This window comes from Filicampus tigris, chromosome 9 (assembly GCF_054856515.1).
Source record: "Filicampus tigris isolate MCC_2025a chromosome 9, RoL_Ftig_1.0, whole genome shotgun sequence".
Classification (NCBI taxonomy): Eukaryota; Metazoa; Chordata; class Actinopteri; order Syngnathiformes; family Syngnathidae; genus Filicampus; species Filicampus tigris.
The window spans coordinates 19,692,174-19,717,326 of record NC_141225.1 but is presented as its reverse complement, the minus strand read 5'-3'; the positions used below and the strand labels follow the sequence as shown (position 1 = coordinate 19,717,326).

At 42.5% G+C, this 25,153-nt stretch overlaps 3 protein-coding genes across 3 annotated transcripts; 1 reads left to right on the top strand and 2 right to left on the bottom strand.

Moving 5' to 3' along the window:
* Positions 1-431: 431 nt before the first annotated feature.
* Positions 432-11,231, top strand: ergic3 (ERGIC and golgi 3). Its single transcript, XM_086040380.1, has 13 exons — positions 432-654; positions 1,575-1,645; positions 2,777-2,864; positions 3,051-3,170; positions 4,019-4,115; positions 4,201-4,366; positions 4,915-4,972; positions 6,926-6,957; positions 7,068-7,164; positions 9,225-9,289; positions 9,369-9,505; positions 9,631-9,686; positions 9,785-11,231. The coding sequence occupies exons 1-13, from the start codon at positions 567-569 to the stop codon at positions 9,862-9,864; spliced, it is 1,155 nt and encodes a 384-aa protein (XP_085896506.1). The 5' UTR covers positions 432-566; the 3' UTR covers positions 9,865-11,231.
* romo1 (reactive oxygen species modulator 1) lies at positions 7,204-8,798 on the bottom strand. The gene is made up of 3 exons (XM_086040382.1): positions 8,631-8,798; positions 8,225-8,361; positions 7,204-7,441 (listed from the first exon to the last, which is right to left on the bottom strand). The coding sequence occupies exons 2-3, from the start codon at positions 8,359-8,361 to the stop codon at positions 7,333-7,335; spliced, it is 246 nt and encodes an 81-aa protein (XP_085896508.1). The 5' UTR covers positions 8,631-8,798; the 3' UTR covers positions 7,204-7,332.
* A 1,434-nt stretch (positions 11,232-12,665) lies between the features above and the next one.
* LOC147142448 (uncharacterized) lies at positions 12,666-17,279 on the bottom strand. The gene is made up of 3 exons (XM_086040381.1): positions 17,054-17,279; positions 15,261-15,768; positions 12,666-14,604 (listed from the first exon to the last, which is right to left on the bottom strand). Exons 2-3 carry the CDS (start codon positions 15,760-15,762, stop codon positions 14,090-14,092), a joined length of 1,017 nt encoding a protein of 338 aa, XP_085896507.1. The 5' UTR covers positions 15,763-15,768; positions 17,054-17,279; the 3' UTR covers positions 12,666-14,089.
* Positions 17,280-25,153: the final 7,874 nt, after the last annotated feature.

Here is a 25,153-nt window from a genome sequence, read left to right as displayed (position 1 = left end):
TTATATTTGTTTTGTTTATTAGATCATTAGGATCGATGGGTTTGTTTAAATTTCACCGCATACTGGTATTAATTTCTTGAAATTGAAATTAAAGGAGCGCTGGGGAGGATTAGCTTCACAATACTTTGATATGAAGTGAGCTATGAACATGCCATGCGCATGTGATTTTGAAACGTTTTACTCAATATTTCACACGTGTTTTGATACATTGTTTGATTTTGCACATTTTACGTCTCTCCTCTTTTTTAAAATGTTTTATCCTTTCATCATTGTTGGATTTTAATCATTTCATTTAATACATGTTTTAGAGTTTGATGCGTATTTTAAAATTGGATACACATTTTGAAATTACCTTTAAATGTTCTTTAAATTCATTCATATAAATTAACCCAGACATTGGAGCGCAGCCAAACCTTTCCCGGAGGCCGGCATGACGGTTAACGCGTCCGTCGCTTATTGGTCCACGCACACAAACCCCGCCCCTATTCCGGAAGTGAAAGCCCTGGGACTTGATGTGTGTGTTCGGAGTCCAGCGATTCTGTCGGTGTCGGTTTCGGCTGTAGAAAATGGATACGCTCAACAAGCTCAAACAGTTTGACGCATATCCCAAAACTCTGGAAGATTTCCGCGTGAAGACATGGGGCGGCGCGACCGGTGAGTGGCTTCGGTTTGCCGGTTAGAGGGGCAGTCATTCGGCGCCGCTAGCTGGCTCGGCTAACAACAAGGCTAGCCGGTTACGTTTAACCTCAAATGTAGAGCAAATGAGAACTTCTTATAAGTTATTGTTTTTAACGTCACTCTGTGTGTGCAGGGATCATAATGGATGGACCATTTTTAACAGGCGTTTGCTAAGATTGCGTGAAAGGTGCCGACACAAAGTATAAAAAGGGCTTCTGATATTTCAAAGTCTGCATTTTCCATAGTTTTTTGTTATGTCGTTCTGTTCTGTTTGAATGGTACCACATGGTCCTATTAATCCAGAGTTTTGGTATCTTTTCCCCCTCTAGTCAGTCGGTAGTTTGCATGACAGAATGTCAATGTGGAAGGCGCTACAGTCATACAGTATCAAAGCTGTGGTTTTCTCGTGTCGTTCTGAATCAATTCTTGTTTCAACAGTGTGAAAGGGGCTACTGCCTATTAAAGATTACTTTTTCTAATGTCCGCTTGTGTGAATGGTCCTAAAACGCCAATGTGAAAGGGGGCGTTGCCTATTAAATATATAACTGACAGTAGTGTGAAAGGGGATTAATTACAGTGTTTCCCCCCGTTTTTTCTTTAGCAGTGTTATCCTGTTATGTGGTGAAAGGTACTAAATGTCAGTGTGAAAGGAGCTATTCCCTATTAAAGCGAGTGTTTTCCCACTTTCTTGCTGTTCTGCATGAAAGGTAAAGACTCAGAATAAGTTGACTAGCAAATGTGCATTTAAATGTAAAGAAAGGTTCATCCTAATTGCCGGTATGTCTGATGTGCGCTTTCCTTACTTTTAATGCAGATTTTAGAAGTAGACTTTCCTTAATTATGAGGTTAAACGGGTTTGGATAAAGGATGGATGGATATTCTGTCTCTCTCTACAGTGACAATCATCAGTGGCATCATCATGTTAATCCTCTTCATTTCTGAACTGCAGTACTATCTCACTAAAGAGGTGAGTGTGCATCTTCACGCATCATAAGTCATAAATATGAACACTGTCGCGGTTACTTAATAAGAGTAGGAGTAGAACGAGTGCTGCTCAAACTGGCCGTCGTAATTGAACATGTTCAGGATTCCTTTTGCAGGACCGGTTTTACTGGATCATATTTAGCCAAAAGTACATGGTAGTAATACAATGCAGTGATTGCACTTTGAGCACAACTGGTATTTATTTATTTCTTGAATGATTGATTGATTGCTCAGAAGTTGAACACAACCCAATTGGATGTTATTAAAGCAAGTTTTCGCACAGGAAATGATGGCAATTGAAAGTTTCATGGTTCAAACTGTCAATGTGGACTCACCTTTTTTTTATTAAATGTACAGGCAATGTTTTCAGTGGTAAATGGAATGCGCTTACATAGCGCCTAATCTACACCATATGTTGCCCAAAGCGCCTCGGTGACATTTTCACATTTAACTGACTCTTCCAGAAGCATAAAAAGGAACAAAAAAAACAACAACATTTGTGAAAAGTTAAATGCTCTTAATAGTCAGACCTAAAACATGGCAAGGTTTTTAATACCTCTAATTTTCAAATTCTTAATTGTCATACAAGTGTAAAAACAAGTTGCCAATGTCTATGATAAAACTCAGTGATGAAGCCAGACAAAAGTATCAGTACGCGGCTCAAGTGTCGAGATTTGAAAGTATTTTCCTTATTTTATGTCACACCTGTATTTCAAAATGTATTAAATCAATCCCCGCATTCCACACAAAAACAACAATAACAAACAAATGTGTGTATGGGGGGGGGGGGGTTAGCAAATGAATTAAATAAAGAAATCATGTGCATAGGATATTCTGCTTGTAATTGTTGCCTAAAAGCCATAGAAAAATGAATATTTTGGTGACCGTGGAACTGAACTCTATAAACTGCCTGCCTTGGCTAAACAAAGGTTGGGAAACACTGTACATAAGTGTAAACCACTGTGATTTGTTGCCGACAAGTCCGGGTCTATACCCCACCTGTGCGTCAGCTAACCCAAACTCGAATGAAGACAAGTGCTATAGAAAATGGACGTTCAAATCAGCCGAGTGGGTACATCATTAGGTACACTTGCGCTTTTCTGTTTCCGCACAGGTGCATCCCGAACTATATGTAGACACGTCCCGAGGAGACAAGCTGAAGATCAACATCGATGTGGTCTTCCCTCACATGCCCTGCGCCTGTGAGTAACGCCCCGGGACCTAAATTCCATAGTAATCTTTACGGGTCAACTTCATTTGACCAATAGCGCATTTTCGCTTTATCCTGACAATTTCACCCGAAAGTCCAATATCCATAACGTTTTTGTGAGCGTATTTATGTATCCGCCATGCTCAGCGATGACACAAAGATCCCCACTTGCTGTCAGATCTCAGCATCGATGCCATGGACGTGGCCGGCGAGCAGCAGCTGGACGTGGAGCACAACCTCTTCAAGCAGCGGCTAGACAAAGACCTCCAAGCTGTCACGCAAGAGGCAGAGAAACACGGTAAGATGCATGTACTGAACCAACATGCAATTAATTTTTTCATCTACGTGTGCATGTGTGACCTCTAAATTTGCAGTTTTTTTCTTTTAATTTTTGAATATTTTTTTTGTTGCTGACATACTTCTGCCCCACACTTGAGCCAATTTATCATTAAAAAAGTGGAAAATGAATGGAAATGTGAACATTTATTTCGCAAGTCAATTTGTGATTAATGTGTGCCCGTAGATGTTCTACTTCCACCCCTAAAATCTCAGTTTAGGACCCACTGTGCTCAGACAAAAAAAAGAAAAAAGTTAGTCTGGAGCCTCGATTAGAGTTGCAGACTTTGTTCAGATGAAGTTATTATTTTAGAGTACTGTATACGCCACTACTTTTTCGGAGTGTCTTCACAGATTTTTTTAAATTTGCGGGGGAACTGTCTCCTGCAATTTTTCAAAGGGCAGTTTTGTCCACTGCAGTTTTTTACAATGCAAAAACAATGTAATAAACAGAGACCCGACATGCATTAGGACCATGCGGAAAACCAGTATGTCTCAAACGCGTAGCCCAGGGGCCATTTGCGGCCTGCAGAATTATATTTTGCGGCCCCCTACTCGACATCAAAGTTTAAAGTTAGTGTAGCTCACACCTTTTTTGCCATGGGCAACCATAGCTCAGGCTCATAACAGCTTTTGGCAAAACCTCATTCTGAAGTCACAACAGGTGGAAGGAAAAGATAATGCATATGTACAAAGCAGTTTCTATTCAGGTGCGCTCAAGAGTTTGGAAATTACAGTATATGATGCTTGGTTTCTTTAGACATAACCATTTTTTGCGACATGTTGACAATGGTGATGATTTCTGTGCAGAACTCGGGAAAGCTGATGACGGACAAGTGTTTGATCCCACCACGCTGGACCCAAATCGGTGCGAGAGCTGCTACGGTGCGGAGACGGAGGAACTCAAGTACGGAGGACCGAAGATCCCGCCTGCATTCAGGCACCTTCCGGGACCCGTTTTGAGAAAAACCCAAATGGTGGTTTGCGCGCAGGTGCTGCAATACCTGCGACGATGTGCGTGAGGCGTACCGGCGACGAGGCTGGGCCTTCAAGAACGCCGACACCATCGAGCAGTGCAAGCGAGAAGGCTTCACGCAGAAGATGCAGGAGCAGAAGAACGAAGGCTGCCAAGTGTACGGCGTTCTGGAGGTCAACAAGGTATAACATTACACACCTATCGACCTACATACTTACAGACCTACCTCCCAACTTACTTGGGCACCTACGTTTCTATTTGCCTTACTACTTAAATACTTGCCTACTTACTTACATGTTTATTTTCCTATATACTCACCCATGCTCCTGCTCACCTACGGGACTTATCAATATACTTACTTGCCTCCTTACAGGGTTTATTTATCCGAGCACGTATCTGCTTCCCCACCTTCTTACTCGTACCCACTTATCCACTCAATTGCTTACTTGTGCACCAACCTATAAAACTAACTACGGTACTTACTTACCTATGTAATTAATTAGTAGTGACAGTAATCATCATATTCAAATGCCTTACTACTTAAGTACTTGTAACTTGTGCAGGTGTATCTAATGGTTTGCTTGGTAAGTGAATGTTGCAACTACAGCAAAGCAAAGTGATTTCCCTCTACACGAGAAAAAATCTCGTTGTTTTGTTAGTGACGGAGCCTTCCACAATGTTATCGCACCTGATCATTTTGATTCACCCGCAGCTAAACTTTCACTTTCAGGTAGCAGGAAACTTCCACTTTGCTCCGGGAAAAAGTTTTCAGCAGTCGCACGTGCACGGTAAGGACAGCAGTTGGCCTTCTCTACTCACACATTCCCCAATGACCCCTCAAGGGTTTCTGAACACTGAATGAGGCAATTTGGTAGGATCTCTCTGCGAGAGAAGCTAAAATGCACTCATTCGCCTCAGTTCACATTGTTCAGAAACTTTTGATTTTTATGCATCCTTCCTCCAGACGCCACCACACATCACACTGCAACCATCATCCATCCATTTTCAATAAAACCTAGCGGACTTCGTTGGGCTAGAGGCGGGGTACGCCCAAGACTGGTCATCAGCCAGTCACACGGCACATGAATAGAAATGGACTGGAAATAAGTCGCTCAGTAACTTCGAATAACAACACAGACTAAATGTAGCTCCTCCACGCCACTCGAGACATTTCACATCAAGAATCCTTCCGTGTCCACTACTTTGCTGTTAGCCAGGGCTTGCACCACCAAAAGAGCACAACAATATGCGAAAGACAGGTTACACACTACACAGAGAAAAAAAACAACAACATGTAACGTATACGTGAATTCGTGAATAATAAACCACAAATACTTCACTCTTGCAGTCAACAAAAACCTGTTGACTCATGTCAATATTTCCTCTTCTCTCCCAATCATCTCATTCCATTTGTGCAGGAAAGTAAGAAAAGCTCAAAGCGCTGTGAAGGCAAGCATTTGCCACTTAATTGTATTTTGAAGTGAACAAAACTCAGCCTTCTATTGCGATTATTCTTCAAGCTCTTTGATGCTGATTAAATGGTGGCTTTGTTTCCTTTTGTAAATTTTCCTGCACTGAACATGCTAGCGCATTTTGTTTGCGACATCTCGGTGCTCTGCAGTGGAGGCAAGAGACGAGAAGCACTGAATTAACATCAGCCTTCATGTTCCCCCCTTTAAATTTTTCTCTGCGGCTGCACGGTCACGTTACAAAGTAGAATCAGGTCAATGAAATGGAAATGTCTTTCTCTTTTCAACACAATCTCAATCTCGCCAATCATGCGGTTAGTGCGGTGCAGCCCCAGCGAGCACATGACTTTCGGTGTGTTGTCTACCCAAAAATCATCATATGGTGTTTCTTCTCTCTTCTTTCTGCAGTGCACTCTGTGGAAAGTAAGTCCATCTTTTCTTTGCAGATTTTTTTTCTGTAATTCCATCACAAGATGGCCGTTTATATAAGTGCTACTACTAAAGCTGTCTGATTTATTTTCTTCCTTCTTGGAAGTTTTGATGTTCATTTAAACCACTTGAGACTCTTCTTTACCTTTAGTGCTTTTACTACAGAACATTCTACACAAAAATTATTATTCATAAGATACACAAAAGCTTTCAGACAGTCTTGAGTTGGTGCCCGTATTCCCCCTTTCAAATTGTAGTCATCTTGTTGGAATGTTCCAGCTGTGTATTACTCTGGCAAATTGATAAATATTTAAAGTTGGACAGTTTTCACGAGAACTAGAAAATTGAACTTCTGTAGAAATTGCATGTGAATGCTGAAGAACTTATGCCGGACTGAAATTTTATAGAATGCATTTAAATCCAAACACTTTGTGTGTTTGGGGGGCGCTTTTGTACCAATACAAGTAATTGATAAAATGCTTACATGTAGTTGATAGCAACAGGTAGCAGTACAAATGTCTCTATTAATTTATAATTTTTGCTATGGGAAGTGTAGAGTTCTTGTCTGTGCTCAATAGCATTTGTGCCTGTCTACAATACATGTATTATTATTCTAGCAGCCTATTCTGCTTCTGCCATTTTTCCTCTTGCTGAGCCACTGCAAGAAAAGCAAAGCTTGCATCCCCACCGCATGTGCTACGCTATTACTTTGATAAGCACCTCACTGCAAAGTTACATAGATTCAAAGTCCTATTGACTTTAGACTTCTCACACAGGTGGAACTTTACAAAAATTGTCTGCCATTTTCAAATATGATTTTTTTTCTTTATTTTTATTTTGCAGTTCACGACCTGCAGAGTTTTGGCTTGGAAAACGTAAGTAACAAACTTGTGTTTAAGCCCTTGGTAGAATGCTAACATTTCAAAAATTTCATGACATTTGAATTGGTTTCGTCATTGGTAAATATTGATAACCTGTGATTTAGATCAACATGACCCATTTGATCAAACATTTGTCATTTGGGGAGGATTACCCCGGCATCGTGAACCCTTTGGACGGCACGCAGGTGACGGCGCCACAAGGTCAGTTCGGCGAGAAGGCAAAAACTCTATAAAGCACTCTGCGATGTTTAGTTTGTTTTTAATGGAAGCGATGACATGGCCGAGCAGGCAGAAAGATGCGGCTGCTATTGCAAAAGTCCCATAGGTGTCGTTGGATTGCACAGAGGAGCTGATTAGTCGTCGTCCTCCTCAGCAGCGGATGCCCATCCCGATAGCCATGAAGGTGCCGAACGTGCCCCCGCTCTGCATCATGGTCTTGCCCACTCCTCCCATCAACTCCCGGCCTCGCATGCCAATTCTGCAGATTAGTGAAAAGCCAAAAGTCAAATACAGATTACACAAAAATGGTGATTTGCAGCTAGCAGTCAGGATGCGACATTACATGGCTGGGGGAAAAAAAAGATTTTGCAAATGAGTACAGTTTGGCGAATATGGAAAAAGTTCAAACTGTGAATTGAGTCAACTAAGACCTATTTTGTACAGTGGCAAAAGTGTCAGGAATGAAAAAAAATGTAATAACTGAACAAAGCAAGTGGATTCTAGTGCAGTATAGGCTAGGCACCCAAAGAATGTAGACATTAGTAGTTTTAAGCAAAGAAGACAAAAATAAAAAGTGCACCTGGGGAAGGAAAGAATTGGAAAACAAATAAAGGGAGGGAGGAGTCAAAAAGAGATCACGTCTGAGAAAGGCAGAAAACGTCTTCAGTGCTGGAAGGATGTAAGAAAGCAAATTGGCAGGTGTTAAGGAGAGAAGGCAGAAAGGTGTATGGGAAATAGGTTTCGGTGAAGGAAGGAAGGGTGTAAAAAGAAAAAGCGAGGAAAGGAAGGAGACAATGCCAAGGAAACCGTAAATGTAGAGTAACATTAAGTACTCATGGCCCAGCTTGAATAAGCACACATGTACTTAAATATTCATAGACTTTGTATGACATTCCCTTTACATAACTGAAAGTGCTGTGCATAAATCATAAAATAATCATAGTAACTAGAATATAAATATCATTTGTGATTATGACTTGTGTTTGGAGCAGTCCTTACTCGCGCTTGTGAGCATTTTTTTTTCGTTTTTTATTTTTGGTACCTGAGACAGGAGAAAGTGCCGAACATGGCCCCGGCGGCCATACCCACAGCGAAGCCCATCATGAAGCCCATCTTGACCCGGTCGAAACAGCTGGGCTGGGCCTGGCCATGGCCATAGGGTGCGACAGTCACGGGCATCTGGACCAGCAAGACGGCACATAGATAATATTAAGAAACGTTTATTTAAAAAAAAATATTTGACAGCCAATACAACACAGTTAGTTTTACGAAAGTTTCTTCTTCGCCAGAAATTCAAGTGGATCTGACTGATTCCCTCTGCTTGTTTGCCAATGTAATAGCATTGGCGTGCTAACTAAAGGGTGTTAGTGGGCTAACCATGAGAGGAATACACGAGTCAGACTCACAACACGATTTTGTAGGAGCTAAAAAAGTAACATGTTCGTTACCTTGAGTCAAATGTTTCTAAAGTTAGCTTTTTAGTCGCTCCTCGATTGAAGATTTCAGGCGTACTTGAGCGCAACAGCGTTTAAATGTCTTTCCCTCAGTCCTCCATAGCCGGATGTAGGAAGAGAATAAGCCCGGAAGTGAGCCAACAGGACACAACCAAGCATCAAAGTAACACACAGCGACACTGGGTGGCGCTTTTCAGTAGTGCACCCTTCCAATAATAGGTTCCCATTCCCAAGTCTCGTCGCTGACAGTGTAGTTGTACACTCGCCTGATTTGTGTGCGGGCAGTGGGGGATCGGTTCCCGCTCAGTGACAGTGTCTGTGTGTGCCCTGCTACTGGCTGGCGACCAGTTCAGGGTGTAGTCTTTTGCCCGAAGTCAGCTGGGATAGGCTCAGCACCTCCCCGCGACCCAGGATAAGCGAAGATGACACACACCAAGAAGGAGGCTTGTTTGTGTCCCTTTTTGTTCCAGTGGTACTTGTTTAGTAGTAGTAGTATTAGTCTAGTTTGAGAACCTCTGTAAAAGAGAATCATTGTAGGGTGAAAGTAAATGTGTTTTTCTTGTGGTCTTATTGTTTACTGTCCCACAGCTTCAATGATGTACCAGTATTTTGTCAAAATCGTGCCCACCATTTACATGAAAACTGACGGAGAGGTGAGTGCTACGTTACTCGAATACTGCCGTAACAGCTTGAGCTGGAATGCAGACGTGCACTTTTTTGTCTTGTCGGCAGGTTGTAAAAACCAACCAGTTCTCGGTCACCAGGCATGAAAAAGTGGCCAATGGCTTGGTAGGCGACCAGGGCCTGCCCGGGGTCTTTGTCTTATACGAGCTCTCACCCATGATGGTGAAATTCACGGAGAAACACAGGTAAGACGCACACGCGTACTGTAAATCGCAACTGCTCGTCTGCTTTGTGAGCTGACCGATTCCTTTTTATGGATCTCCGGGTACGAGTACTGCATTCGGCATTTAACGTTATCATTGTCCTTAAGATCCTTCGCTCACTTCATGACCGGCGTGTGCGCCATCATCGGGGGCGTCTTCACAGGTCCGTCTCAAACTCCAGCGCCAGGCCAGCACGTGTTGAATTTTGCTCGGGATGAATTCTCACCCATCTTGTTTTATTCCCCCGTGTCCTCATCGCAGTTGCCGGCCTAATCGACTCTTTCATCTACCACTCGGCGCGCGTCATTCAGAAGAAGATCGAACTAGGCAAGGCCTCTTAATAACGGCGTCTCACGCTGGTCTCCGTGTGGCCCCCCCCCCCAAGCACGACGCACGGCCGGACGGAAGAGAGGCAGGCAGAGGACCGAGTATCTTTGCGTCGTCCTGTCTGACGCACGCACGGACGGACGGATGGAAAGGCAGAGAAGGACATTGAACATCCCCTGTCTCCCTTTTGGTTGGTTTCCAACAAGCGTCGGGACAGTCAAACTGTCAGTCAAATGAGCACAGCAGGGTGCTCCATACCACCTGTGGGTTGTCATGGAAACAACATGGCCTATGGCTACGCTCCTTCATTATATCCTTGTGTCTAGGTTCCTTGTTTTGGTCCTTTGCCAAACTCCCTTGTTTGTGTGTTTCTTGGTCCCTTGTTTGTCTGTCTTGGTCTTTTTATTTGTGTCCTTCACTTATCTGCCTTGTTGTGTTCACTATATCGATTCCTTGATTGTTTTCTTTTGATCGGGTTCCTTGCCTTGTCCTTTTGTTTAGGCCCCCAATTTTTTTTTCTTTTACAGTTGCCTACAACTTTTGTTTACACCCTGTGCCTTGTTTACATTCTATTTGTTGGCCCCTTATTTTTCTTCAAACTCAATTTCACTAGGTGACCCATGTTTTTGTCCGATATCTTCACCCCTTCTTTTTGTCCTTTGTATGTAGGTGCTTTGTTTGGGCCGTTGTTGTGTCCTTTGACCCCATCCTTTTCTTTACATCCTACGTGTGTGTCATTTGTCTTTTTGTCCTGTGTTGTTTTTGCGATTCACTGAAAGTCAAGTTTCCCCATTACATTAATGCATAGGTCATGTCAATATTAACTATGTCATCTCAACACGACCTGTGCGTTTGTCTTGAGATCACCAAGAAGGGATTGCACATGAATAGATTTCCTTTTGATGCCCACAGAAGTATCACAACAAGCGAGAAATGGGAAAAAAAGGTTGAGTCTGAATCACAAATTAAGAACAAGGCAAGTAAAGGACTCATGTTGATTGTTTAACGATCCGGGTAAAGGGCTACTTTTTTTTTTTTCTTTTATTCTTTTTAAAGGGTTCTTGCTGATTATTATTTGCAGTTGTCAACATTGCCCGGTATTTGTTTTCATTTTAGTAAACCTGAGACAGTCCTATGAGGTTTGTACGGAGGTTCCTCCCTACATGTTTCTCTACTAGGTGGTCCAATCAGGTAGTGAAAGGCCTCCCAAGAACTTCTCAAGTGGGAACAATGCAGTCGGTGGGGGTACCATTAACATTCAAATCAGGGGTACGGTGTATGTTCTGTGTGAATGCGTGAGTGCGTGAGGGTAAAATGTATTTATATTTTGATTGTCCTCAAAACTGTTTTTTAAATGACAATAAATGTGAAAGACACCAGCCTCCACTGTGCACATTCACTTGAATGTTATTGAACATATTGAATACACATCTATTTTCTGTATCCTCATTAGTGTTGTGGTTGAACTGGAGTCTATCCGAGCTGATGTGGTCATCAGCCAATTGTATACACATTTTCCCACTCACACACTGTATTAAAACATTTGGAAGAAATGTGTTTTATATATATGTATATGTATATATTACTTGTGTTATACGTGTTTTTAATTATTGTATAGCAAATTGACTTCAATTTGTGCGTGAAATGCGCTTCATAAAATGATTATAATTTTTTTACGTCATTCATTTTCTTTTTTTTTTTTGCAGTGACATTTGTCGGCCACAAGATGGTGGTGTTGTCCTTCCCGCTTCCTGTTGTCCAAGCAAGCAGCACAAACTGAGTGAGTAATTTCCCGTCGGTGTCACGTCAGCATTCCTCCAGGGATTCTTTCCTACTGGAAATGTGATTACAGTATCTGTAAATTGTGTGCGTGTTTTCTTGGCTTCAAGTCTAATCTGCCTTCGCGAGTGATAAGTCAGCCCGTCAAATTGTTTATTCAGAGTGTCACGAACACTGACTCAACTGCACCAGGACTAGGAGGGGCTCCAGCCCCGTAAAAAAACGTGTACCTCCACTTAAGCCCCTTCTGCATTTTATTTGATATTCTAAAATAGATTTATGAATCATTTTCTCGTCACCTCTTATGTAATGGCCAAGCACCCATTTAACCCCGGGCAAGAAAAAAAAAACTGGAGCTGTCCCTGCTAAATTGGACCATTTTCAGGCACTTAATAAGGACATAAAACAGAATCAGGTTCCGCCAAAAGTGGGTATTGTATACTCCAATTTTGTCATATTAGAAAGGGAGGGAGGAAGGGTAGGTACAAAATGGATATGAATGAACGGAAGAAATGAAATGAGGAAGGCTACAAGGCTGAATGAAAGGAAGGAGTGTAGGATACGAATAAATATAGTTGAAAGGAAGGACACAAGGTTGGTGCAATTGGGACAAAAGAGGAAGAAACCACAGCAGGTTTGAGGAAAGAAAGGAAGGAGGGAAGTAAGGTTGATGGCATGAAAGTGAGGTAGGACAAAGATGGAAGAAAGGAAAGGAGGGAGAAGGGGACTAGGATACAAGGTGTGAAAGGAAGAGAGGAAAGATGGGGGAATTCAAGGAATGAAAGAAGGAAGAATGCATGGTTAGGATGTATAGAAGAATGTATGAAAGGAAGTACAAAGGAAGAGAGTGTAGGATGAATGGAAGGAAGCTAATGTCTGAATGGAAATGAGGATGAAGGAAGTGTGTAGTTTTTTTCAGCAATGGAGTATGCATCTGTGTATAATTTAGAACACTTTGGCTGGAAAACCCCTTTGTTTTGATGCATGAAAAATGTTGTACTCTAATGTTTTAGTAGTCAAAAAAAGAAGTCTGTACTAAGCATTTTACCAAACATTTATTTGATGTTGATTTATTTCATGAAGCCAAGCGCACATGAGTGAAGAAAATTAAGACGTGAGGATGAGGGACGGACACTAAAAACAAAATTGGGTGTAAAGTGTGCTAAACGTATGTTATTAAGACACTAAGGAACTGATTTCAACTGTGTGCAAGACTGCATAATATGCCTACTTTAAAAAGGGTAGACGTCTGTGGTCCTGTGATATTTGACACCTCACATTTGCTTTGGGAACAAACAATCCATTAAACGGAAAAACAACTTCACCAAAGTGAGCATCACAGTGTGAATCAGATCCATTATGGCTACCTTTCAGCTCTAAGCACGCTTGAACAAAAAACAATGATAACAAAAAAAAAAAAAAAAACTTCCAGGCACATTAAAATAATAATAATAAAATAAAAAGCATCGCAGAGAACCTGACAGCGTGGAGGGATCGCTGGTTGCTATGGCTACGAGACATCCTGAATAGACGCTACCCTACTTTGAAACAAGTTATGTCCCTGAAGGCTGTTTGGATCCTAAATTGATTGCAAGTCATTATTTAGCCATTTTTGCTATTGTAGCTTTCCTTCAACATTATTTCCCTAAGTGTGTCCAACAGCTTTTCTGCTGTCTGGAACGTCACTTTTGACTTAATTGACTAGAAACCTACTCTCAAATGGATAGGGAAACACTCTGGTTTAGAAATCTTCAATGGACTAGATTATTCTCTCTGGTCTGGAACCTGATCTGGGGACCAGGAACCCTGATTTCCTAGGATTCGAAATCTTGACAAGAACCTATCATCTGGACTAGTTAGCTCTCTTGGAACAGGCAACCACTTTCTCTCTGGAGATGAGAACCCTACTCTCTCTTTGGATGAGAAACTCTCTCTGGACTAGAAACCTTCTTGCAACGAGAACCTCCCCTCTGGATGATGAAACCTCCTCAAGATGAAAACCTTCCCTCGGGACTAGTATTCAGCTCTCTTGGAACCTCCCTCTCTCCAGATGAGAACCCTTCTCTCTCCTTGGATGAGACACTCAGGTTATGAATCATTCTCTCGGGACTAGAAACCTTCCAACTTTCAGGACAAGTAGCCTCCTCTCCCTCAAAATGAGTAATCCACTTCTATCCGGGACAAGAAACCGTCTCCCTTATCTAGTACTCTTCTCTCTATGGGGGTGTGAAAACATCTCTCTCAGGATGAGAAATTTTCCCTGGGGAAGTATTGCCGACAAAATTGTATCTAACGCGGCAGTTTGTTCATACGTCTGAATGTTGGTAAGTTTGGTAGCTATACATGTTCAAGTTTCGCCAACGTTTGAAGACCTGAATGACAAGAACGCCAACATGTCTCCGGTCGACCTCAACTGTCCTCGTTGCTCACAGCAAAGTACAAAAGTCTCTGCGTCCCTTTTCACAAGCGAACCGGTAACCGGAGGTGCCGTAGTCGCGCTTTGAGCTCCTCCTGCTTGGCTCGCAGTTTGTCCCGCTTGGCCTGCAGCCGGTAGTTGTTCTTTTCCAGGCCGTGGATGCAGTCTCTGGCCTTCTTCAAGATCACCGCCTTGGAGGCCTTGTCGTTGCGGGACAACTCGGGTACGTTGTCGCGAAGGCGCACAAAACAGTTCTTCAGCTCGTTGCGCCGCTGCCGTTCCATCACGTTGTGAGTCCGACGCCGCTCCTCCTCATCCTCCGTTTCCGCCAAGTGACGCGACGATGAGTGGTGGTGGTGGTGGTGGTGGCGGTGGCGGTGGTAATGGCGGCGGGAGTTCTTGTTGGACGAGGAAGGCGGCGGGGAAGTAGGAGGAGGTGCGGCGTAGTTGTGCTGCAGCTGGATGTCAAAGTGGATGTGGCGCTGGAGAGCACGACGCTGCTCTTCCTCCTGCTGCCTGGAGGGGCAGCGCGCCACCGTCACCACGTCGATCTCCTCCTCTGCCAGACAACAAAAGGTAAGACTTTGATCACACACACACACACCAATGAAAGAGATGTTTCCTAATGAAACAAGACTGAAGTGCCAATGTGGGAAGTATTTTACATCTCCATTATCCAAAGTGTCATGGCTGCTTGCCTCAAAAGACTTACCGGTGAGCCAACTACCACCAGATTTTCACGAGCATTTAGGTAGCTCATTTAGCATTTTAAAAATTACATACATATTTATAGACCTAAAATGGCATATTTCAAAAATTATTTTCTGAATCTTAAAAAAAAAACAAAAAACTTTTTTATTCAGATTTTTTTTGTGAAGTTAATGTACTGAATTAAAAAATGACATACAATTCATTTTACATTGTTTGTAATATTTGAATTTTTTAAACAAAATAGTCATCAGTCAAACAACTAGCCACTCAACAAACAAGGTCACCACATCCTGTGTGGTGAATAGTAAACATTGCCACAGGGCTCCGCTCTGTGAAATGAGTCATTAGGATCTTAAGTATGGAGCGCGCAGGCACACACACAACACACACGTTACTCTGACAGCGGCCAAGACCCCACCCACCGCCTAAAAAAAAAACGATTATGCCAGAAAGCGCATGTGAATGTGTGCAGACTTCAAAGAGCAGAGAAACAATTGGTCTCACCGGAGTCGCTGGACGAGTACGTGGACCCGTCTCCTCCATTGGAGCAGTAGTCGGACGTGGCCTCGCCCGTATCCTGGCTCTCCACCAGGTTCTGGCAGTCCAGCGTGGAGCCAACCAGCCCCTCGAAGATGCTCGTGTCCATGTCGGACAGCATCTCCTCCAGGCTTTTGTCGGACGGCAGGCATCGCCACAGGCCGTCCTCGCCGCTCTCCTCCGCCGCGGGGTAATGGGGACGCCCTTGTCCCCCGCCGCCGCCGCCGCCATCGTCGTCATCATCCGAGTGGAAGAGGGCGCAGTTCCAGTTGAGCTGCATGTCGTGGTCCTCCAGGAGCATGTCGGACATGAAGCTCAGCTGATCGCCCTTGGAGAAGCCTGCCTTCATGGGGGGCGAATGAGGGGGCGTGGGCACCGAATGCAGATCCTTCAAACTTTGGCAGAACTCGTCATCCAAGTAGGACAAGACTTGCGGCAAGCACTCCATGCCTCTTTCCAAAATATACATTGTCTCCTGCAGAGAGAGTAACAACAGCTTTAAAGACTTCGGCTGCTGTTTCATACCGAGCCCAAGACATGACGTGGGACTAATTTTTTAAAGGTGCTGCTTATCATCAAGTGAGTCGAATAGTACCTCATGGCCACAAATTAACATTTTATGTGCATGTTATCTACAGTATATAGTGGCCACTAATTAAATCCCCCCCCCATGACATGTCTGGAGCTCAGTAATTTCACACTTTAGTGAGCAAACACCAGAGAAGCCAGACGGAACATTTGCAACCATTGACAAGCGACCCACTCCGCTTGTCTGCAGGGCGTGGAGGGCATGTCACAATCACATGGCGCTTGGATGTGTAGCATGCTTGCGATGCACAACAAAGCCACACTGTGTGCTGCAGGCACACACTTCCCGCAGTTAAAGAACGCCCTTGTGCAGCGTGGGAACGTGACACGTGTGGGATTTTTTTTTCTTCTTAATGAAAGTCTTAAAAAAGAAACACCAACGCCGATCTAGACTTAAACACATTACACAAACACAGGTGCGAAACATTTACCAGGAAGTGACGGGATTCGTGTGCAAGGAAGCAGATAGGTTTAAATGTTGTGCATTTCCTAATGAAGGATTTGCACCGAGACTGAACGCTCTTGTGCAGTGAGGAGCAACGTGTGCGATTTATTTCGGATCTAAATTGCATTTTAAAAAAACACAATGACGCCGCTCTACTCGCGGAAACGTGACGCAAACATAGTTGGCACAAATTAGCAGAGCGTTGAGTGCTTTTCCTGTAATTTAGCAGCATTTTAAAAAAGGCAAGCGGTACCTTTGGACGGTTACACACGCCTCCGCAATGGCTCAAATGCCATGTGGAAGACTGCCTGTGCGTGCTGTACTCACGTCCGAGAGTTAAAAGAAAACGGAATTGTGTTTTTAAACTAACATACAAACACGCCGATCTACTGTCTAACACACGATACAAGCGTCGACATCACACAATTTGCAAAGAGTGACCTGTTTTTGATCAATTTAGCAGCATGTAAGAACTGTAGGCGTTTCCCGTTGAAGGTTGCACACAGATCCGAGAGTTAATCAAAATTACGTTTTTAAACCAAAATACCTCTACGCCGATCTACTCTCTAACACACGACACATACACAGATATACCACAATCATCTGGGTTTGGCGTGGGTTTTGAGCAATTTAGCAGCTAATTTAAAATATCAACGGTTTCTAGTTAGGGTTTTGCATATGGACAATAATATTCCTGTAATATTAAAAATAAAAGACGCGTTCTTACCCGGCACTTTCAAAGGAACGGAGAGAGTGGAGATTCAACAAATTTTCCGTGTAAAAGTCCACGCAGAGGAGTAGTAGACAATGACTTGTAGATACCGGGAATGAGGCGGCGTGGTGCGGAAGTCCTTACAAGCCGGCTACTACTTCACTGAGTGGGCGTGGCTGTGGCAGCCGCAGTGCTAATTCATCAACGCGACTCGCCAGTTCCCCTCCGCGACGAAGAAACGCGCCAAAATGTCCAAAACAGGCTACCAATCGCAAACGTCCCCGCAACGTATTAATTCAGAAATTTCATGAATCGACCTATCTGTTAAGTCCTGGCGAGAAAAGCGTCGGCAAAGGCGTCTGTGTGCAATTTATCGCGGAAGTCGGGTCTAGCTCGTCAAATCCTGCGAAGGGATACAGACGAGGGGTTGGGATTCCAGGAAATGGATGGCGGTAAAATGAGGATACTGACGCACGTGGATCGAGAGGAGAATGCCGGCTGTCCTAGAGATAAATCACCACTAGAGGGAGCCTTGGCTGGTTGAGGACGTGCAAAGTAGACCTAGCTGCCATCATTAACCGGGAGTCCCCGGCCATCACTTCTTATATTGAGGTACTCTGTGTTTGGCTCCAATAAATTAATAATAACTCGTCGAATTCTTTACCGATATTGACAGGGATTCGTTTGTTATGGACATCAGACATGAGACCACCTACTAGTAATTTCAATTTGATAATCGGGGCTTTCATAGTGCCCGAAGACAGCTGGGATAGGCTCCAGCACGCCCCGTGACCCTTGTGAAGATAAGCGGTATAGATAATGGATGGATGGATGAATGGATAGTTCAAGAGGGTATGATGCAATTACTTTTTTGTTGTCATTTTACATACATTTGAATGAACTTGTCAGTACTGTAAATGTGCCATTTCCTTCAAAGTTATTTATATCCCTCCACTAAAAAGGTGCGTCCTGTCATGATAGACATATCCAGTGAGTTTCGTGTCTGTGAGTGAAACTGAGGGCTGAGTTTTTCTAACTTTTCAGGGGGCACTGCTGAGCCAGTCATATGACCGCATTACAATAAGAGTGTAGTAGTCAGTGACAGTAGTGAAGACACACTACACACCCGTCACCACACACACATGCACACACCCACGCACAGACAGAAAGTGAGAGCGGACCGGTCGCGGTCTTCCCATCCTTCCCCCTCAAATTACGAGTTTGAAGTTTTCCTTGTCGCCAAAGCGTAATGACAGACTTCCTACATTCCTGGGAAGTCAATGTGAGCGCATCCTGCGGAGTCCTAGTCCACGTCAACCCCGAAGAACAAGAAGAAGAGTTTCAGTTGAAAACCCACTTTCAAGCCTTAATCTGTCTTGAAAGCCTCATTTGAAAGCCCAACACCGTCTTGAAATTGTAACTACAGTTTAAAATCTTACTTTTAAATCTTAACCCTTGTTTAACCCTAGAACACTGAAGTTGAAATTAATTAATTACACCATCACTAACGTTGGGTACATTTAACCCGATATAATATCCCGGATAAAATATAATTTTCATCAATTTATGTAAAAGTTGCAACACTGTATGCCAAATTGGAAGTTGTCTTTTCCCAATACAAAATATCACATTAAAAAAATCACCCGACGTTAGTGTTCTAGGGTTAAAACCCCAATCTAAGACTAACTCTGTTTTACAAGCCCTATTTAAAACCAGTTTGGAATCTTGCACCTTGTTGAAACCCTGAACCTTGTGTAAAACCGCAATTCACAAACGCTAATCCCTGCTTGAAACCTACTTCGAAACTCTTACTCCGGCTCAAAACTTAATTTGAAACCCCAAACCTTGTTTACAACCTTAATAACGTTTTAAAATCCTACAGTGAAACCGCAACTTGCAACCTTAACCCTTGTTTAACATCCTTATCCCGGATCCAAACACATATTCAAACCCCTCATCTTTGTTTTTCAACCCTAACACGGACTTGAAAATTTAAATTGAAAATATAATCACATTCAGTATTCCAATATGTCTTAAATTGTTTCTTATTGCCAATTGTGGAAGGAGTTCCACAGAGCTCCATTTTAGAGACCCTGCTGGTCTTGAACTTTGATCGTATTTGTCTCATCATTTACAGTAAATGTCAAAGTCAACCTTTATTCCTCAGACTTCTTCTAGCCAGGAAGCTATTTAAGATAAGAGGACAATTTTAGTAATCCCGCAGTTGGTCACAGGGGTTCCGCAGGGCTCCATTTCGGGTCTCTTTATGGTCAGCTTCTGCTATGATTGTGTGCAAACCATTTGTCTATTGTCACACTCAAACTCTTCCACACAATTGATTCATCAAATTCCAAAGTGGCCTATTTTCTTTTTTTTTTTTTTTTTTTTTACTACCGCAATGAGAAGCTACGTTTGGTTTGGCTATTTCCCAAGATTGTGCAGAATTCAACAGGCCTGTAACTATTGTTCCCCCCCAGTGCTTGAATATGGCCGCAGAGACCACCATGCAGGGGTTGCCTCTGTGACGCCTTCCTGTGGTTTGGGTGGGGCTTGACGAGGAATTCTTGACGGGATCGCAAGCATCTGCCTTACCTCACCAGAAGGACTGCACGTGCTTGACATTACAGTGAGAATCATCATTTCAAAGTCAGCTAATGACCATTACATTTGAGATCCATTATATTTAAGACTTTACCCAGGTTAGAAACCATAATTTGAAACCCTAACCAAAATTTGAAACCTCAACACTGGCTGTAACCTCAAATTTGAAACCCCTAACCCTTGGTTACAACCCTAATCCAGGCATGAAATCTGACTTTGAGAACCTAACCCTGGCAATATACCCTACTAACCTTTATTCAAGACCTTATCCCTGTCTTAAAACCCTAATTTGCAACCTCAACCCTGGCTTGAAACTTTATTTTGAGACACTAACTCTGGCTTGAAACCATACTTTGAAATCCTGACCCTGCAGGAAACCCCTAAATATGGTTTAAAACCATAATCCAGTCTTGAAACCCTACTTTGATTCTGAAACCCCAAATCTGCCTTGAAGCGTTTCTTTGAAACCCTAACTGGATTGAATTTTCAAACCTCACTTGAAACCCAACTTTGAAACCCAAACCTTGGCTTGAAACTCTAACCCTTGTGTAAGACCTTAACCCAGGCTTAAAACCGAATGTAGGAGACCCGAACCCTGGTTTGAAATCTTACTTTGAGACACTAACGCTGTCTTAAAACCGTACATTGAAATCCTGACCCTGAAGGAAAGCCCTAAATCTTGTTCAAAACCCTAATCCAGGCTTGAAACTGTACTTTGAAACACAAATCCTGTCTCGAAACCCCAATTTGAAACCCCAAACCTGTTTTGAAGCCTTATTTTGAAACCCTAACCCTGGCTTGAAACCTTAAATTTGGCTTGAAACTCTATACATTATTGAAAACTTTAATTCATCTTTGTAATGCTACTTGAAAAAAACCCAAGGCTGCCTTGAAACCCTACTTTTGAAACCCTTACCCAAACTTGAGACCTCAACCCTGGCTGAAAACCCAAATTTGAACCTCTAACCCTTGTTTAAAACCCTAACCCAATGTTCAAACCATAATTATTCTAACCGTTGAAACCATCATTTGAATCCCTGACTTGACCGAGTATCGATACCTTGGTACGCGGCCGATACGGCCTTATTTCAAGGTATCATGTTTTCGTGAAGGCTGCCGATACCAGCCGCAATACTTACGGGTTGGTGTTGGAAAAGTTTTTTTCTTCACAATTATCTGTCGTTGTGTTATTTGGAATTTTATGTATCAAAAGTTCTCATGGTATAGGTACTTGGTCCCGGTTTTGTTGAGTACCTGTACTCAACTTTGAATAGTCACACTGGTATCGTTGTGATAAAAAAAAAAAAAAAAAAGTGGTATCGAAACCCTAATTTGAAATCCCAATCCTCCAAATCCAAATCCCAAACGGGGTTTAAGCCATATTGATCGAAGCGAGCCGATACTGTTCTTCTGAAAGTCCTTCTCAGATCTCTGAACAGTTAAGTGCGTCAAAGTAAGTCAAAGTCCACTAATCATCACCAATGATGTCGTCTTTCTTCATCAAATGTCAAATGTCAAACAATTTATACTTCAAACTGTCACCATGTGCGGCACCTCACGAAACTTCAGCAAATCTCGCGGGATGTCAGCCCAGTGAGGATATTCTATTTCCTTACTTTTTCTTCAAGCTTTTTTAGTTCGTTTTTTTTTTATATTTGGGGTGGGGGATGAGGGGGCTTTGTCAGTTGAAAAAAATATTACCAAAAATGGGCTGGATTACAGAGGAAATCAGTTGCACAGTGTGTGTGCGTGCGCGCGCGCGTGTGTGTGTGTGTGTGCGAGTGAGTGTTAATCAGTAGTTGGTTGTGTTAGGGCAGATAAGTGAATCCCGAGTGATGATCAGACCATCAAGAGTAAACGGAAAACACCCTGATCATCCCCAGAGCGCTATCAGCAGCAACACGCACGCACACAATCATGCAACCGTCCCTCTCTTTCCCGCATGCTACACGAAGCAAGCTTTTTGTCAGTGCCATGTTATTTCCGAGCTTATAACCGCTTCAAGTTGACCTTAACAGCAAGTGGAGCTGAATGACGGCTGGTGCGCTTTCATCTGGCTTGCAAAAATCAAGGGAAAACACCACACGGCCACAGTACCCGCACTGACCTGTGAGAGGCAGTAAAGTGCCACAGGGCATCAAGGTTTTATCCTAAAACGTCAAGCCATACTTGAAACCCTGTTTACCTAACCCTGCATTGAAGCACTCATTTTAAACCGTACCCTTTTTGAAACCCAAACCCAGGTTTAAAACCTTAATTTGCAACAATAACCATTGAAACCCTAATACGAGTTTGAATTCCTTACTTGATACCCTATCCCTGGGCTTGATCTCTGATTTGAAACCTTAACCCTTTGCTTGAATCCAGAATTTAAACCTAAAACTGAAATGCGAACCCTGACTTGAAACACGATTTTTATACTGTAACACTTGCTTAAAACCCTACCCCGGGCTCTAACCCTCAACCCTAACTCCAACCTTGGCTCAAAACCCAATTTATAAACCATAAGACTGACTTGAAACCCTGAATTTATCACTTAACCCTGGCCTGATACCCTATTTTGAACCCCTAACCCTGACTTGAAACCATTATTTGAAACTATAATGCTGTCTTGAAACCTTAATTTGAAAACCCAACCCTGGTTTGAAATTTAAACTTGACACCTTACTTTTACACTCTAGCCCTTGTTTAAACCTCTATCCCGGTTTTAAAGCCCAAATTAATAACCCTAACTCTGGCCAAAAACCCAATTTAAAAACCCTAACATGGTCTTGAAACACTAATTTGAACACTTAACCATGGCTTGAAACCTTAACTTGAAACCACAAACCTGTCTTCAAACAGTAATCCTTTGTTGAAATCATACAAATCTTAAATCTTAAATCGTTGAATCTTAAACTCAAAACCCTAACTTTATCTTGAAACCCCACTTTTACACCCTAACCCTTATTTAAAACTCCAACCAGGCCTTGATATTCAAATAAAAAAACCCTAATCATGGTTTAAAACCCTCATTTGAAAGCATTATCCTTTCCCTGAAACCCAATTTCAGAACCCGAAGCCTGTCTCGAAACCCTAGCCGTTGTTCAGTACCCTAACCCGGACTGGTAACCCTAATCCTGGACTATAACCCGACTTTGAAACCCTTACCGGGCCTTGAAACCCTCACTGAAAACCTCATTTTATCACAGTTTGGGGGAAATATTCCGAACAAGCACGCACACACTGAAGACTGAATCAACAGGAAGGCTGCAGGGTATAAAATGTTCCCGCAGTCTGCAAACGCATCACTTCTCCATTCAGTCTGATGGGAAGCCCTCGGCCCGCCGCTTCATTCATGACTCGGAAAAGGAGAGGAAGAGGAAGGGGCCTCCCGGGCCAGAACGCTCTCGCTCGCTCACGCTTCCTCTTTCTGCCACTGAGTGATAGCGAGCCCTATCGTGAACGTTACGCCGCCTGTGTTGCAAGTGGGAGCGAGGACTGCCGCATTGTTGCGCCACACCACTTAAGATAAACGTTCATTACTGCAAACGTTTGGTGTCCGTCCGTTGTTGTTACCGTTGCTCAATAAACCAGCAGTCGCTCGGCCGTTTACTCTATGCCCGATTCATGTGAATTGACAAACAAACACAAAACCTTGCCCCAGATTCCGCTATCTTAAAGCTAACAGGTAATGCAAAACACCATAGACAGGCTAACAAATAGCATCTGTGTAGCGGGGTTTTAACCCTTTAAGCAAAGGATTTATTTATTTTGATCTTATATTGTTGTTGTGTTTTCATTGTTACAAATTTTGGGACTTACTGGTCTAACCTGACCATCTCATATTTCCTGCCATTTCATGTGGAAACGTGTGTTGGTACCACAACCAAAAAATTCCTTGACCCTTGAAAACTTGAAAGAAGAAATCAACCCAAACATTTTTTTTTCAAGAATATGTTCCCAGCAGGCTGACTAGTTGAAACACGGATCATTCTGATTAATATTGCGTTTGTGTAATATGAGTGGAATATGAATATGAGCAAAATCTACCCGTTTTTAGCCATCCCAGGGGGCGACCATTTTGTAATTTCTATCAACTGGAAATGTCATCACAACTACTCCGAGCTCAGGTAACGACCAATCACGGCTCAGCTTCAGAAAACAGGTCAGCCGTGATTGGTCTAAGTCCTGAGTAGTTGTGATGTCATTTCCAGTCGACAGAAATGATAAAATGGCGGCGCCCGGAGATGGCTAAAAACGGGTGGATAAACTCTTATTCCACAAATGCAATATTTATCCGAACGCCTTGTTTCAACTAGTGGGCTTGCATAGAACATATTCTTGAAAAAAAATATGTTTGGGTTCACACCCTCTTTAAATATAACTTGTATAAAGAACAACAAGAAAATAAATTAGTAACAAAGCCAACTAAGAACGTACTCAACTAATAGTTTCTCGTCCGGAGATTTCACTCCAATGCGAAATATCCCTGACTTTTTGGGAAAGTGTATTTGAGCCCATAATATTTTCTAATCACCCGCCGGTTGCATTTATTGTGTCACTGCGACACACTGCTGCTATTGTCCCACAACAGCACAACATACTGTCTCATTGAGATGAAGATACACCCTTCAACACACACGCATGCATGCAGGCACACACACACACACACACACACACACACACACACACACACACACCATGTAGTTCCTGTATGTCTCATCACATGGGCCACTTCCTAACCACATTAGCGAGGGTGTGACATTGACGAGCACAGCATGTGAAGGATGGAGGGTGATTGTTTAAGGGTTTAATTCAATCAAATAAGATTCATTTTATAGTAAACCTCCGCTGATTTGCAAATCAAAAGGTGAGTCACCTACGTAGCACATGACTACAGCAGTTTTCGTTTTGACAAGGTATTGTCATTTAGTTTTAGCTATAGTCTGTTGACTAAAATTAATTAAAGTTTTAGTCATAAATTAGCCCTCTGATTGTATTTTAGTTTTAGTCCAATTTTAGTCGACATAGTCGATGTTTTCCTTCAGCATACGTTTCAACTTTTACACAAAAAGTATAGCACACCTATTTGTAACTGTAGTTTAACACGCAAGACACACATTTAAAACAAATGAGTCATTAGTAAACTTATGATGGCAATATCGTGCCATCTTAAAACTTAAAAATTCGTTTTCAAGTAAATAAATGTAAAAAAAAAAAAAGGGCTAGCATTGTCAACAGATTGAATGCTAATGGTGTCAAACTGCTGTAATTTACCACATCGTAATATATGCACACAATTATTTTCAGTTCTCCACAGTTTAATGCTACAACATTAGCAAAGGCAACAAATTTGCTGTTTTTAGTCTCAATGGATGACTATTATTTTAGTTTTTGTTTGCTTTTCGTCTGAATAAAAATATTTGTGACGAAATAAATGATGAAAAATTTTAGTCAACGCAATTAACACTAGACTACAGGCATGAGATTATTTATTTATTTTTTTATATATGCGGACTCTATATCAGTGAT

Bases quoted from the DNA above. Each gene is read 5' to 3' on its own strand.
- ergic3 (XM_086040380.1), top strand. From the start codon at position 567: ATGGATACGCTCAACAAGCTCAAACAGTTTGACGCATATCCCAAAACT. The intron at 2,865-3,050 runs GTGAGTAACGCC...ACTTGCTGTCAG, and splicing joins CCCTCACATGCCCTGCGCCT to ATCTCAGCATCGATGCCATG. The intron at 4,367-4,914 runs GTATAACATTAC...TTTCACTTTCAG, and splicing joins GCGTTCTGGAGGTCAACAAG to GTAGCAGGAAACTTCCACTT.
- romo1 (XM_086040382.1), bottom strand. From the start codon at position 8,361: ATGCCCGTGACTGTCGCACCCTATGGCCATGGCCAGGCCCAGCCCAGC. The intron at 7,442-8,224 runs GTACCAAAAATA...ACTAATCTGCAG, and splicing joins GGCACTTTCTCCTGTCTCAG to AATTGGCATGCGAGGCCGGG.
- LOC147142448 (XM_086040381.1), bottom strand. From the start codon at position 15,762: ATGTATATTTTGGAAAGAGGCATGGAGTGCTTGCCGCAAGTCTTGTCC. The intron at 14,605-15,260 runs GTGAGACCAATT...GTTGTCTGGCAG, and splicing joins GTACTCGTCCAGCGACTCCG to AGGAGGAGATCGACGTGGTG.